Source organism: Pipistrellus hanaki (genome assembly GCF_964339955.1).
Source record: "Pipistrellus hanaki genome assembly, chromosome: 3".
NCBI lineage: Eukaryota > Metazoa > Chordata > Mammalia > Chiroptera > Vespertilionidae > Pipistrellus > Pipistrellus hanaki.
Genome location: NC_140505.1, coordinates 77329947 through 77345407, shown reverse-complemented (window position 1 = coordinate 77345407; position 15461 = coordinate 77329947). Strand labels below are relative to the sequence as shown.

The 15461-nt window shown below is 38.1% G+C and overlaps 1 protein-coding gene and 1 pseudogene across 2 annotated transcripts in view; one reads left to right on the top strand and one right to left on the bottom strand.

Moving 5' to 3' along the window:
* Positions 1–15461, bottom strand: part of COG3 (component of oligomeric golgi complex 3) — a 76664-nt gene that overhangs the window by 44514 nt on the left and 16689 nt on the right. The window contains exons 2-8 of the mRNA XM_084879361.1: positions 12609–12755; positions 9241–9302; positions 7554–7719; positions 6453–6527; positions 3510–3602; positions 2769–2894; positions 287–367 (exon numbers count right to left, since the gene is read on the bottom strand). Of these exons, the coding sequence (XP_084735487.1) occupies positions 287–367; positions 2769–2894; positions 3510–3602; positions 6453–6527; positions 7554–7719; positions 9241–9302; positions 12609–12755 (750 nt within the window). The remainder of the gene's footprint in view (positions 1–286; positions 368–2768; positions 2895–3509; positions 3603–6452; positions 6528–7553; positions 7720–9240; positions 9303–12608; positions 12756–15461) is intronic.
* Positions 9822–10349, top strand: LOC311618825 (large ribosomal subunit protein uL22-like; annotated as a pseudogene). The gene has a single exon. The product of its transcript is annotated as a large ribosomal subunit protein uL22-like (transcript).

Here is a 15461-nt window from a genome sequence, read left to right as displayed (position 1 = left end):
TTCTATAAGTAATCAATCCCCTCCAGTCCACTATAAATCTGAGTAGTTTAAGCTCAAATATCTCCTTCATCTAGAAGCACTCCTAAGCATCTAGGAGCTGTTTCCTGCTCCGTGGTCGGAAGGCACTCTCAGATAATGCAATGTAATGTGAGAGGACAATGCCTACCGTTCTTTCACTTATGTTCATTTTTCTGGTAGAAGCAAAGGGCCTCACATACAATAGTACTTCCCAAGGGCTGGCTAAATAAACTTCATACCACTATTCTATTTATAGCAACAGACTTACTCTGACTTTGGGAGCAGCCGTTCGAAATTTCACATAAAATAGTGTGAAAGCATTGTCTGCATTAGGTACAGATGAAGGATCCTAAAGAAACATGGGGGAGGATAAGAAAGGAAGATAATTAGCAAACAAATAAGTATTCAGAAAATGTGATGCACATCATTTCAAATAGCTACTTCTTGGCTTATACACCAACCGAAAGTTTAGAGAGAAAAATCTCAGAGAGAGATTAATATTATTATTACTACAAATGAGAAATAATTATGAGGAACCATCATCTCTCTTTTATAACTAAAACTTACCCCATGTTACATGAATTTTTGGCAGTAAAGAGATCTGAATTCAGCTTCATACTCAGTCATTTACTGAGGCTAGGACATTAGCCAAATTACTTAACCTCTCTCAGATTCAAAGCATCCATTAAATGGTGATAACCTATACCGTGGTAAGCAAACAGTGGCTTACAAGCCACATGTGGCTCTTTGGCCCCTTAAGTGTGGCTCTTCCACAAAATACCACGGCCTGGGCAAGTCTATTTTGAAAAAGTGGCTTTAGAAGAAGTTTAAGTTTTAAAAATTTGGCTCTCAAAAGAAATTTCAATCATTGTACTGTTGATATTTGGCTCTGTTGACTAATGAGTTTGCCGACACTGACCTATACTCATAAAGTCGTTATGCAGCTCAACAGTAAAGCACTATACATAGCAGGTAGTAGTACTTATTAGGTATTAGTTTCCAAAACTTATTAAAAATTTTACAAAATAGAACAACATAAACTGATGAACAAAAATAGATCCAAAGACATAGAAGCATGAACAGACTGTCAAACTTCAGAGGGAAGGCAGGGGAGGGTGGCATGGGTGAGAAGAGATCAACCAATGAACTTGTTTGCATATATGCATAACCCAGGAACACAGACAATAGGGTGGTGAAGGCCTGGGGTTGGGGGAAGGGGTGGACTGGCAGAGGTCAATGGGGGAAAAGGGAGACATATGTAATACTTTCAACAATAAAGATTTAAAATTTTTTAATTTAAATTTTAAAAAATAAAAAAATAAATTTACAAGCCAAAACCAGTTTGACTCAGTGGATAGAGCATTGGCTTGAGAACTGAAGGGTCCCGGGTTCAATTCCGGTCAGGGGCATGTACCTTGGTTGCGGGCACATCCCCAGTAGGGGGTGTGCAGGAGGCGGCTGATCAATGACTCTCTCTCATCGATGTTTCTAACTCTCTATCTCTCTCCCTTCTTCTCTGTACAAAATCAATAAAATATATATTTTTTTAATAAATAAATAAATGAATAAATTTACAAAATAGAAAAATTATATAGTCTGGCTGTTATGTTAGCCAAGATCAATATGAAGAGTAAAAATGGAACCCAAAAATCAGTGGCTTTGAACTCAAAGGTCAGAGATATTCAATGTTCTTTAGAAAATAAAATAAATAAAATAAAATAAAATGCATAATCTTTCAGGTTTTTTTTAGCAAACAAATGACCATCCTAGATAGCTCCATTCTTATTTTCTAACAAAACACTCTGCTAATTTCCCACCTAACATCTACTACAATCTGCAAATGATTAATTTGTGTTTCCTTCTTTACTGATTATATCTCCTGAAATAAGTTCCATGAGTGCAGGGACCTTGTTAGCTCCTTTTTCACTACTGTATAATTCCTGGAACAAGGCAAAACCTTTTGGAGATACTAAAAAAAAAAAATAATAATTTGCTAACCATAGAAAATCTAATTATCTACCACATATAAAGAAAAAAATTTCAAATTACCCATCATATGTAATCCCACCACTCAGAATCTTTTATATTTTGGTATATTTCCTTCCAATATTTTCATGAAAATGTTTTAAGTGACAAATAGTTTGAAACTTTATTACTTATCATTAGTACTGAATGGTTACCACACTGTTATATATTCTTTAAAAGTAAGACTCTGCTAGACAGATACAATACAACCACTTTTCCTATTATAAATAAAACTGCAATGCTGCCCTAGCCGGTTGGCTCAGTGGGTAGAGTGTAGGCCTGTGGACTGAAGGGTCCCTAGTTCTATTCTGATCAGGAACACATGCCCAGGTTGCTGGCTCGATCCCCAGAAATGGGCGTGCAGGAGGCAGCAGATCAGTCATCAGTGATGTTTCTATCTCTCTTTCCCTCTCGCTTCCTCTCTGAAATTAGTAAAAATATTAAAAACAAACACACACACACACAACTTCAATGCATATTCTTTCTTTTTTTTCTATTTGCATTTTTTTTTTTCAAGCCCTGTGTCGAGGGCTGACTTTCAACAGATCACAGCGAGGGAGCTGCTCTGCCACGTACGAGACCCCGACCCAAAGCAGGTCGTCTACGAATGTCAATGCATATTCTTATTTAACAAACAGTAAACAATGTTTTGGATTTACTAAGTACTACTCTCAGGCTAAGATTATAGAAGATAAATGAATCAAAAACCCCACCAGTTAACTCACCCTTTTTAATAACTGATTTGTGAGGTTCTGTAGAGTGTTCACAGTGTATGTCTTCATGAGGTGCAAAGCTTTAGAAAGACATTGCTTAAACTTCAGTAAATATACAGGATAATCTTTAAAATTCGGCTGTAAAGAAAAGATTTACAAAAGGAAACAAATATTGACAAAGCAAACTTTCAATGAAAACCAAAACATCCTTTATTTTAGTAAAGCTATATATGAAACTCTAAAAAAGGGCTTACGCAGATTAAAAGTTTCATGAAGACAAATACTGTGACTGCCTTGGTCACAGCCAAGTCCCCTGTGCCTGGCACAAAATAGGGGCTCAATAAATACTTGTAGTTTTTAGCAAAAGATATTTTCAGTAGTCCATAGATTTCAAAGCTAATATGTCAGACTCAACTAGAAAAGAACATGAGTTGGAGGAAATAAATACAGCTATAAATAAATCCTTGGGGAATAATATCTAGCACAACAGTAATTCAACAGCCTGAAAAGTGCTCACTCTTTCAGATGGGAAAACTCTGTCAGTCAGAACCTCATTCTACTCCAGGGGCTGCCTCGGCAGCTGAATATACTTCTTACATCACTCTCAATAATGACTAAGAATTTACCAGTTTTTCTTCAAGAACATTAGAGATATTTTTTCCCTTCAGAAGAAATAATCACTTTATAGCCTAAGAAGCAAATTAATAGGTTGCTAAAGTTTCTTTAAAAATATACAGAAATAACATAACTTACATGACATGAGATATATGTTATACAGTCATCTAACTTGGCCAGCATAGGTATAAATCCTTCACTATTCACAGACAATGTAGGAGAATTCAATTTCTTTAAGGAAAAAAGAAAAGACCTTAATTCATTAAAATATATGTAGGCAAAAGTTAATAATTATGTACTAGAATTAGCATATATCCTTTTAGGACATAATACAGTTATACTTATGTCTTTGCTTATTTTTTTTTTTAGTATATTTTATTCCTTCAGAGAGAAAGAGAGAGACAGAGAGAGAGAGAGAGAGAGAGAGAGAGAGAGAGAGAGAGAGAGAGAGAGAACATCAATGGTAACAGAAAAATCATTGATCAGCTCCCTCCTGTATGCCCCACACCAGGGATCAAGCCTGCAACCCAGGCATATGCCCTGACCAGGAATCAAACAATGACCTTCTGATTCATAGATCAATGCTCAACCACTGAACCATACCGGCCAAGCATAATGTCTTTACATTTTGGTGACCAAAATATCCTCAAATGTAGCCCATGTGTAACAATAAAGAACATCTAAAAAAGAATACTGCCCTGACCAGTGGTTAGAGAGTCAGCCCTCACACCAAAGGGTCATGAGTTCGATTCCCAGTCAATGGCACATACTTGGGTTGCAGGTTCAATTCCCAGCCCTGGTTGTACTCATAGGTGTGACAGGCAACCAATCAATGTGTCTCTCTCACACAGATGTTTCCCTCCCTTTCTCTTTAGCTCTCACCTCAGGTGAAGATTAACAAAACAACAACAAAAAGAATATTGATTTGATTCAGTTTATTCTTAGTAAGTTTTAATGGAGCTCTTGATGAATTGGCAAATATTTTCTATTACTCCATTGTACAATGTTATATTAAAATAACACATCAAGCCCTAACTTGTTTGGCTCAATAAATAGAGAGTTGGCCTGAGGAATTAAAGGTCCCAGGTTCGATTCCAGTCAAGGGCATGTACCTTGGTTGCAGGCACATCCCTAGTAGGAGGTGTGCAGGAGGCAGCTGATCAATGTTTCTCTCTCATCGATGTTTCTAACTCTCTATCCCTTTCCCTTCCCCTCTGTAAAAAAAAAAAAAAAAAATCAATAAAATATATATATTTTTAAAGTTCCTATTTAAAAAAATAAATAATAATAATAATAATAATAATAACACATCAAGTAGCTAAACTTCCCATTTACTAGTACTTTACAAAAAGTAAAAAACATACATAAATTTCCTAATTTCAAACACTAGCTATTTTCCCAAGGTTAAAGGATTAAATAGCAGTCAGTCATACTATGAAAGTAAAATATAAGTAAGCATATAGGTAATAATATTAACAATATTATTAATAGTATAGGTAATATATATATATGTGAAATTTAACACTTAATATATAATTATATATTAAAACATAAAACAATATAATATACAATATGTAATAATATAAATATATATAAAAAACAGGGAATATGCTAATTAGCCAGGCATCACGAGCACTCAGGAGGAGTTGCGCACACAGATGGGCAGGAAAGGAATGCATGCTGCCCCCAGCCCCAGTGGCCGCGGGGAGGCTGGGACTGGCAGGAGGCCAGAGTAGAGACACAACACATGGAGAGGCTGGAGCTGGGGGCAGGCCGGAGCAGAGACACAACACACAGGAGTGCCTGCCCCCACCTCAGGGGACACAACACAGTGGCTGGCGCTACACAGGTCAGGCTCAGGTCCCAGTCCTCCATGGAGTGCCTCGTTCTGGTTATTCTGCCATTTGTTTCTCTCTCACTGATGTTTCTAAATCTCTATCCCTCTCCCTTCCTCTCTGTAAAAAAATCAGTAAAATATATTTGTTTAAAGAATATGTTATGAGGATTATACTTTTCCTCATACTACATATAAAATTAGTATAAAACATGTTTTTATTATTATTACTACTGCCCCCATGCACGGATTCATGTATATTCAAAGGAAATTAATTAGAAGGTAGCCAGAAGGTCAGGACTGGGCGAGACAGGCCGAACACACCCTGAATCCAACCTCCTGTACTCCCTTCTCAGCCAGCTGCGCCTGGGGTGACACCGAGGCTCGAAGAGTGTCTGCAGAGTGAGCAGGGTCCCTCTAGCAGGTGGGGTTCCTCGGCCTGGCCTGTGGGGATTGGCCAAAACTGGCTCTCCAATATCCCCTGAGGGTGCCAGATTATGAGAGGGTAGTTCTCAGGTGATGCATCCCAGAATCAGGCTCCCATCTCTCTGGTTCCAGGGTGTGTCACCCAAGAACCGCCACTGCCAAGTCACTGCAGCTCGGCAGCTCCTGCATTGAGCATCTGCCCCCTGGTGGTCAGACATGTCATCACTACAGGTAGGATGGTCAGATGGTCACTTAGCCTTTTATATATATAGTAGTTCAGCCATAACAAGATTTTGATATTTCTTATAATTTTCCTCACAGCTTATAAATAAGATACTATAAGAGGTAACCAACAAAGATTTTTTAAATATTTTTAAACATATTTTTATTGATTTCAGAGAGGGATGGAGGGAAGAAGGGAGGGAGAGAGAGAGAGAGAGAATGAGAGAATCATTGATCAGCTGCCTCCCACACACCCCAGGGATCAGGCACACAGCCCAGACATGTACCCTGACCAGGAATAGAACCATGACCTCCTGGTTCATAGATCGACACTCAACCACTGAGTCACACCAGCCAGACAACAAAAAGATTTTTTGTAACAGTAATACAATTTAAACAGAACTATTACTTAAATCATATTTGAAAAAAATTTGAAATGGTAATGGAATGTCCATCGGCCACAAAGAGGAATACTTTTAGCAAGCAAACTATTAAGTTAAAATATCACTCAAGCCAATTCACAGGTTTCAAGATTATACTCAAAAAGGGAAATACAAAATAAAGTCACTAACTTTACAAAAAATAAAAAACATGCTTACTGTGTTAATAGTTTCCAATTCATTGAAATAGGAAAGCTTTTGTTGAATGTTTTCAGCCAGATCAACAAGTTCCGACTTGCATTTTTTAAAAGAGAAAAATCAGTTATTACAAGAACATAAAAATCAACACTCTAGTCTCAAAAATTATCTGAATTGATATACATCTTATATAATAAAAGGCTAATATGCAAATTGACCCAACAGCAGAACGACTGGTTACTATGACATGCACTGACCACCAGGGGGCAGACGCTCAATGCAGGAGCTACCTCCTGGTGGTCAGCGTGCTCCCACAGAGGGAGTAGCACTCAGCCAGAAGCCAGCTCATGGCTGGCCAGTGCAGGGGCGGTGGTGGGAGCCTCTCCCACCTCTGAGGCAGCACTAGGGACCCCTCAGGGAATGTCCACCAAGGGGTCCCAGGCTGAGGGGACCCCTACCCAACCAGTGCACAAAAGCTGTGCACCGGGCTTCGAATAAGACGTAAGATTTCAGGATAATGCTCAAAGATTTTTGAAATCATGGACTAAAATCAGCAATGACTATTACAGTAAATTTTATATATATATATATATATATATATACACACACACACACACACACACACACACTATATATATATATATATATATATATATATATATATATATATATATGGCTCTTAAAAACAGAACACACATAAAGAAAACTCTGAGATAAACATAGTAACAAAAATTGTCTATCTTTAAGTCACAATTTAAATACTACCAACATCACTTCATCTTTTCTTAAACCCCATCATTATACATAATCGCTATGCCTGTTTCAAAAGTATCAATGATAAAGAGCAGACAGGACAAATTAATATATATTCTTCACTCTGAAAGTGTACTGAGACCTAGTAGCTCAAAACATAGGAAAACTTATCCTTGCCGCTGTTCAGATAAGCTTATTTAGAATGAAAAGACGACTATCCATATATTTTGCACTCTTATTAGCACAGGACCTTATATAGAGCTGTGTTCAATATATAAGTTGGAGAAATAGGAAACTAGAATTAAACAGTATTCACCATTTTAAAATAAAATAGTATAATCACTGACTCTCTCTCTTAATCCAAATTACCTGTTCTTTTAGGAGCTGTTCACAGGCTTCATGTAGTGTTCCTGTCTTATTGGACACAAAAAGATACTGTTTCTGCAATGATTCCAGATGCTGAAGAGCATTGTTGACATCATTCAATATAGCATCACACTGCTCCTGAAACCCAGACAAGTAATCCCTCATCTGTCTAGAAAACAGAACCAAAAGGGGATTGGCAATAATATTTTCCCCCAATAAACACAGAAAATAAACATCCAAGTCTCATTTCCCCCTCAAAACACTTGAATTTCAGGAGGAAAGTCAGGCCTATTCACTACAGTTCATTACATTCAGAAATCTATCAAAAGCTAGGTTACAGACTGTTTCAAACTTAAGAAGGAAAATTATTGAAACTAAAAGGAGCAACAACAATAAAAACAATTAAAAAAAAAAAAAAAAAAAAAAAAGCCCAGCCGGTATGGCTCAGTGGTTGAGGGTCGATCTATAAACCAGGAGGTCATGATTTGATTCCCAGTCAGGATACATGCCTGGATTACAGGCTCCATCCTCAGTGTGGGACATGCAGGTGGCAGCCAATCAATGATTCTCTCTCATGAATAATGTTTCTATCAGTCTCTCTCCCTTTTACTTTCTCTCGGAAATCAACAAATACTTTTTTTTTTTAATTTTTAAAAGGAGCAACAAAAGGAATCAGCTTTGAAGCCATAAACTGGCTTTTCACATGTAAGGCAATAAATCACCAGCTCAACTTTCAAAGTCTGGGACACAAGGGCCACCCACCCCAAGGCAGCAAGTAGGTCAATCCTTCAGTTCACTTCCACCTTAGATAGTGTGATGTCATGGGAAGAATTTGGACTCAAAATTAGAAAACCTAAGTCTAAATCCCAGCTCTGCCCAAGTCTCCTTAATATCTCTGGGCCTCAGTTTGCTCATTTGTAAAATGGGAATAATATTATCTTTTTTCACAGAGCTGCTATAAAGATTAAATGGAATCATACATCAAATGCTTAGCAATTACTATCACTCAATAAATGTTCACTGAATGCAAGCCATAGTCCCCAAATTCGCCAGAAAATGTACACCACCATTTCTCCCATGTTACCAATATATACATTTAGCCGAAACCGGTATGGCTCAGTAGATAGAGCATCGGCCTGTGGACTGGAAGGTCACGGGTTCGATTCCGGTCAAGGGCATGTACCTTGGTTGCGGGCACATCCCCAGTAGGGGGTGTGCAGGAGACAGCTGATCAATGATTCTCTCTCATCGTTGTTTCTATCTTTCCCTCTTTCTCTCTCTCTAAAATCAATTTTAAAAATTTAAAAATATATATATATGTATATACATACACATTTAGTTACATGTATATAGGTGGCCATCCATAAAGTCTCTTAGGTCTCCCCTTCTAAAGAAAGGCAACAAACACCTCTTAGAGTTCCTGTACAATTACCACTTGAACCCAAACCTTTCTAGAATTATCTAAAACCAATGTCTGCCCCCCTAACTTATTAATTACAATGCAATTTTTTTTCAATTACACAGCTTTAATATCAGTTAAACTAAATCCTCTCCTGGCTATTTTTAAAGAAGATATTGCTGTTGGATTTTTCTTTGTACGTTAATTTTATTTAGAGACACAGGTTACAAAATGTTTCAGATGACTGTGATCTAAAAATTAGGACAGCCAACAAATTCAAGAGCCTCATACCTATATTTAGTTTCTTCATCCTGATCCATCTGAGTTTGTAGCTTTGCAAACCATGAGAAAAACTGGAAAAATAAAGAATATTATATTGTCAACAAAACTAAAACAGACAAAATGAAAAGTGGCTACATGCTAAATAGTAAGTCAAAAGAATAACACTAATTCTTATTGTTTGGGGATCAGACATTAATAATGGGTTTTAGACCCAGGGGCAATTTAATTGTATAGTCAAATCTACATGCTAGAAAAAGCAAGGGATATTAAAAACAATGGCCCAGACATCAGTGTTGTGATTGCCGGGAGAGGGAGGAGCGGAGAAAGTGGAGAAAGGTATGGGGGGACAAATGGTGATGGACAGGGACTACACTTGGGGTGGTGAACACACAGTACAGGGTACAGATAATGTGTTGTGGAATTGTGCACCTGAAACCTATATAATTTTGTTAACCAGTTATCACCCCAGTAAATTCAATAAAAGAGAAAAAAATGGGTCATTTTCAGGGTTAATTTAAAGAGTATTAAAGATATAATACACAAGAAATATTTCTGTTCTTCCCCAAAGCGGCCAGAGGTGACCTCTGAAAATGGTTTGCTATTCACTAGACCCAGAAAACCCCACAAAATCAAGAGGCTCAAATCTTCATGTTCACTTTATAAACACACATGAAACTGCCCAGGCCACCACGATATGCATATTCAAAAAGCCACCAGGTATCTGAAGACTGTCACTTTACAGAAGTAATGTGTGCCATTCCATCGTGAGAATGGTGGAGTTGGTAGATGTGCCCAGGCAAAACAGTGGGGCCGGACACAGGGTCAGTGGCCCAAAAAGAGTGCTGACTTCTTGCTGCACGTGCTTAAAAACGCAGAGAGCACTGCTGAACTTAAGCTTTAGACGTAGGTTCTCTGGTCACTGAGCCCATCCAGGTGAACAGAGCTCCCAAGGTGCAGTGCACAACTTACAGAGCCCAGACATGAGTTCTCCCTGCCACAGAGAAAGGACTCCTGCTGAAAAAGAGCAGATTGTTTCTAAACCAGAAGAGGAAATGCCACAGAAGAGAGGGATGTCCCAGGAGAAACTGAAGAAACAAAAACTTATGTCCTGGGAGTAAATTCAGCATAAAATAAATACCAATAAAAGTAAAGAAGATATATATATATATATATATATATATATATATATATATATATATATATATATATATATATATATATATATATTTATATTTCTTCCTGAGAGACTGAAGCCTATTTGCTAGTTTGCCAATTCTGAGTATGTAACATTGGGCTTTGAGTAAATATTAGTATTATTTAGTAAAAATTGTGAAAATATAAATTCAACCTATCTAATAAAAGAGTAATATGCAAATTGACGGCTGCCACAAGATGGTCAAAGGGGAGGGCAGTTGGGAGGAACCAAGCCTGCAAGGGAGGGCAGTTGTGGGTGATCAGGCCAGGAGGGGAGGGCAGTTGGGAGGGACCAGGCCTGCAAGGGAGGGCAATTAGGGGCAATAGGGCTGGCAGGGGAACAGTTAGGCATCAATCAGGCTGGCAGGGGAGTGATTAGGGGGTGATTAGGCTGGCAGGCAGAAGCGGTTAGGGGCAATCAGGAAGGCAGGCAGGCGAGCAGTTGGGAGCCAGCGGTCCTGGATTGAGAGAGGGATGTCCTGCTGCCCATATAGGCCCAATCCTACTAGGATCAGGCCTAAACTAGCAATCGGACATCCCTTCAGGGGTCCCAGATTGGAGAGGGTGCAAGCTGAACTGAGAGACACACAGCACCATGCACAAATTTCGTACACCGGACCTCCAGTAAATAATATAACAGACTGGTTTAAGAACACGGCTCTTGTATCCTAAATTTGAATTCTGGCCCTATATTATGAAAATATCTATTATTAAAAAGAGATGGGAGAGGTTGACCATGACCATGACAAGTATAAGGGAACTTTCTGGGCCAATGGAAATGTTTTATATCTTGTCTATATCTTACACAAGTCAAAACTCACCAAAGTGTACACTTAGAATGATTACATTTTATTGTACATAAATTATAACTCAATATATTAGATTTTTCTAAATTTAAAAAGAGATATACAAGTGCAAATTTAATACAGATGACTTTTTTAACAGTCCAAGTAGTTCACCAACCTGGTACAAGTTATCTTCTATAATTCTCAAGTGGGATTAAAGTCAAAATATGCTTTATTCTCTCAAGATACTAAGCTTGACAAGTACGGTGGCTATCATTTACTGAAACCTGATTATGTGCCTGCCACATGCTGCATTTACATGCATTATCTTACTTAATTTTCACAAAAATCCTATGGTATAGGTATGTAATTATTATTTACTCATAAGGAAACTAAAGACCTATGAATAAAAAGTAATTTCCCTAAGCTCACAAGGATGGTAAGCAACACAGGTGACTTTCAGATCCAGGGCCGGACACGAGAGCTAGAGCTCTTAATCACTTCACTGCATCTCTTCCCTCAACTCACTGTACATGCAGGTCAGCACATCTGCTTTGTTTTACTCAGTAAATGCCTCAGCTTTGATTCTTCACAAAACAGAAAGAGAAGAGGAAGTGGCAGAAGAAACTATTAACATATAGATTTTTAATCAGGAATAAGCAAAAAAAACAAAAAAGAGAGAGAGAGAGAGATTACACAGGCTACATTACTAAGAGTAGCTATAAGCATTCATCTAAGAGAATATTAAGTTTTGTTTTGTTTTCAATTACCTAGCCATAACCCATGGACATAGACAATAGTGTATGAAGGCCTGGGGAGGCAGCAGGAGAAGAGGGGTCAATGGGGGGTACACGGGAAGGGGACATCTGTAATACTTTCAACAATAAAGATAAATTATAAAATAAATTTACCTAAAAATAGAATGGTATGTGCCTGTGTCTGTGTGTGTATGTACACACACACTGCATGCTGGAGGGGAACATAACACAGACATACACTGGGTGAAGTCAAAAGTACATAAAATACTAAAACCTTAATAAGTATAGTAATTTATCAACATCTAAACTTGAAATATATTCTTTCTGTATTCTAAATATAATTTGGCAAAAGGTACATCTGAAATACTTAATAGCTACAACTAACACAAAATCAAGAATGTTCTAAAAATATTTTAACTACAGAGTGGGGCAAAAGTAGGTTTACAATTGTGAGTACACAAAACACCTTATTCTTGTGTTATTATTGTATTACTTTCCACACAAACAACTCTAAACCTATTTTTGTCTCACCCTGTATAGTTTCAAAAGTTCAGAACTTTTAATTAGGATCTTATTAGCCCTGTGTCAAAACATTTAATTTAAAATAATCAAAATCCTTAGAAACAATATTGCCATTCACCTGCTGTGCCGTTTCTATTTTTTCTTTTTCCATTTCTAATGAAATAAAACCATTCAGGAGAATGTCCTCTGTGGACTCAGGAACTATTGAAGTCTGTGCGATGAGCAGCGACTGGGACGTTAAGTTGCATAGGTCTTCAATTGGGAGCTTGAAAAAGAAGAGCCACAAAGATATTTAAATAACTTGAAAATTCACTGAACTCAAGATTGGCATTGCAACTCAGTTGTTTTGAAAGATAAATGAAAGTTTTCTATTAAATCATTTGAGGTTAATGCCATGTAATGCTAACATTTATAACTAGGCTCTCTCTATATTAATGCTAGTCTCAAAATGTCAACATGACACTGATACCCCACCATTAGTAAAATATGGTTTTTTAGTTACCTTTCTACTGGCGATGATTCTATGCTAATGCACACACGTCTTCTTACTTGAACAGCTTTCAACTAGCACCAAAGGCAAAGCCTGTGTGCTGCTGAAAGTAGGCTGCCCTCCGCATTATCTAACACAAAAGCCTGACCTCATTAACACCAACCAACGGAAAACAAATCACACTCAAGAATTAAGTACCAATATGCCGAAACCAGTTTGGCTCAATGGATAGAGCGTCGGCTTGGGGACTGAAAGGTCCCGGGTTCGATTCCGGTCAAGGACATGTACCTTGGTTGCGGGCATATACCCAGTAGGGGGTGTGCAAGAGGCAGCTGGTCAATACTTCTCTCTCATCGACGTTCCTAGCTCTCTATCTCTCTCCCTTCCTCTCTGTAAAATATCAATAAAATATATTTAAAAAAAAAAAAAAAAAAAAAGAATTAAGTACCAATAAACATTAACTCCTTCCATTTCCACCACTGGCACACTTTACCCACACCTTCTTGCTGACAAATGTTGAAATTACAACTACATAGAATTTCAGTTTCCCAACTGTTTCAGAAGAGTCCCACATACAAGGCCTCATTTTGATGCCATGAGACCTACAATACTTTCTAGTTCTCCACTACTACTAAAGGCAGTCCAGTGCTAACTTACCTGTGGTGGAATACACACACTACTTTTTGGACCTAAAAGAAAGGGAGTGAAGATGCTGGGAAAGTTGTAAAAGGGCCTAATTGTTTTGTTTCAATTCCAGTTTTCAGCTCTTAGGGCCTGACATTTAAGGTCCAGCAATATAAAATATTGATCCAATGTCTTAAAAAACTGCCTCCCTGTCTATTTTTCTAGATATAAAAATTTCATCTGAAGACAGTATTTTCTCTTTAAAGCTAAAATAAACTAGACGCAAATTACACCATCACTAATTTAAAAATACAGCCCTTTAGCCCTAGCTGGTGTGGCTCAGTTGGTTGGAGCATTGTCCTGTACACCGAGAGGCAGTGGGTTTGATTCTCAGTCAGGACACAAACCCTGGTTGTGGGTTCAATTCACAGTCGGGCACGTTCAGGAGGAAACCAATTGAGGTTTGCTTTCACATTAATGTTTCTCTCTCTCTCTCTCTCTTTCTCTCTCTCTCTCTCTCTCTCTCTCTCTCTCTCTCTCTCTCTCTTAACAAAAAATACAACTCTTTAAATATAGGGGGGTTTGCACCTAGGTTCAAGGGGGGGGTTGGCAGTAATACCTTCTTTCTTGCACAGAAAATAACATTACAGTGCAGCCTGGTTTGAACCTTGCTCCTGCTCCTTTACAAGCTACGTGATAATGGGCAAATTACTCAAATTCTTCGCTGTAAAATAGGATCTACATTATCTGTATCAAAAGGCCATTGTGAAAAGAAGTAAACAGAGGTTCCACAGAAAGCAGTCTTCTAAGACTGCTAAGAAGCTGCAGACCAAAAAAAAAAGGGGGGGGAAGGTTCTGGTTCTGCTTTCTGACTCAAGAGCCGAGAGGGGCTAGATCAGTGGTCCCCAACTGGTGGTCTGTGAGGTCTGAAAGGTGGACAACCGCTGGGCTAGATGTATGTCAGATTAAAGGCATTTCTTGTTCATATAAGCTCTTCCTGAATTGTAACATAACCTTTGAGTATAAAAGCCGTGGCGCAGTAAAAATTAAGTTTCTCAAATCCAGTGAGACTCTATCTTGAGTTTAAAGTGTCACTAGCAAGAATTGTGGAGGACAGCTGAAACTGGTTTGGCTCAGTGGATAGAGCCTCAGCCTGGGGACTGCAGGGTCCTGGGTTCAATTCCAGTCAAGGGCATGTACGTTGTTTGCGGGCACATCCCAGGTAGGGGGTGTGCGGGAGGCAGCTGATCGATGTTTCTCTCATCAATGCTTCTAGCTCTCTATCCCTCTCCCTTCCTCTCTGTAAAAAATCAATAAAATATACTTAAAAAAAAAAAAAAAAAAAAAAAAAAAGAACTGTGGAGGACAAATGAAGCTGTGCTGAGCTGAGTGGCACCTGCTCATACTCTGTACAACCACCCCATTACCAACAACAGGCTGCCTCCTTGAAGAGGGGGAGGAAAACACATCAGAGACTGTGCTACATGTACGTAACATAACGCCTGTCACATAGTGAACACAATAAATTTGAGCTATTGCTATTTATCATATTATTAGTATTCCTATTTAATAGCAGCAAGAGTAATTTCATAAATCAGAATTTATACTGCTTCTTGAGCATAGAATAGTCCATAAGCTATCTTATAAATTATATTTTACTAATGGTAAAGTTTATCTCTGAACAGATCATGACAAAATTCTATCGGCACTGTTTACACAACACTACGGGCAACAATGAAGACACATTGATTAGGCTCAGATTTGAAAAACATACCAGAAAACACATGGAGACTAAGCTAAAATCAAAAAAGCTGGACAGTGTTCCTTGCACCCTAATCAGAAAAAGACAAATAATCT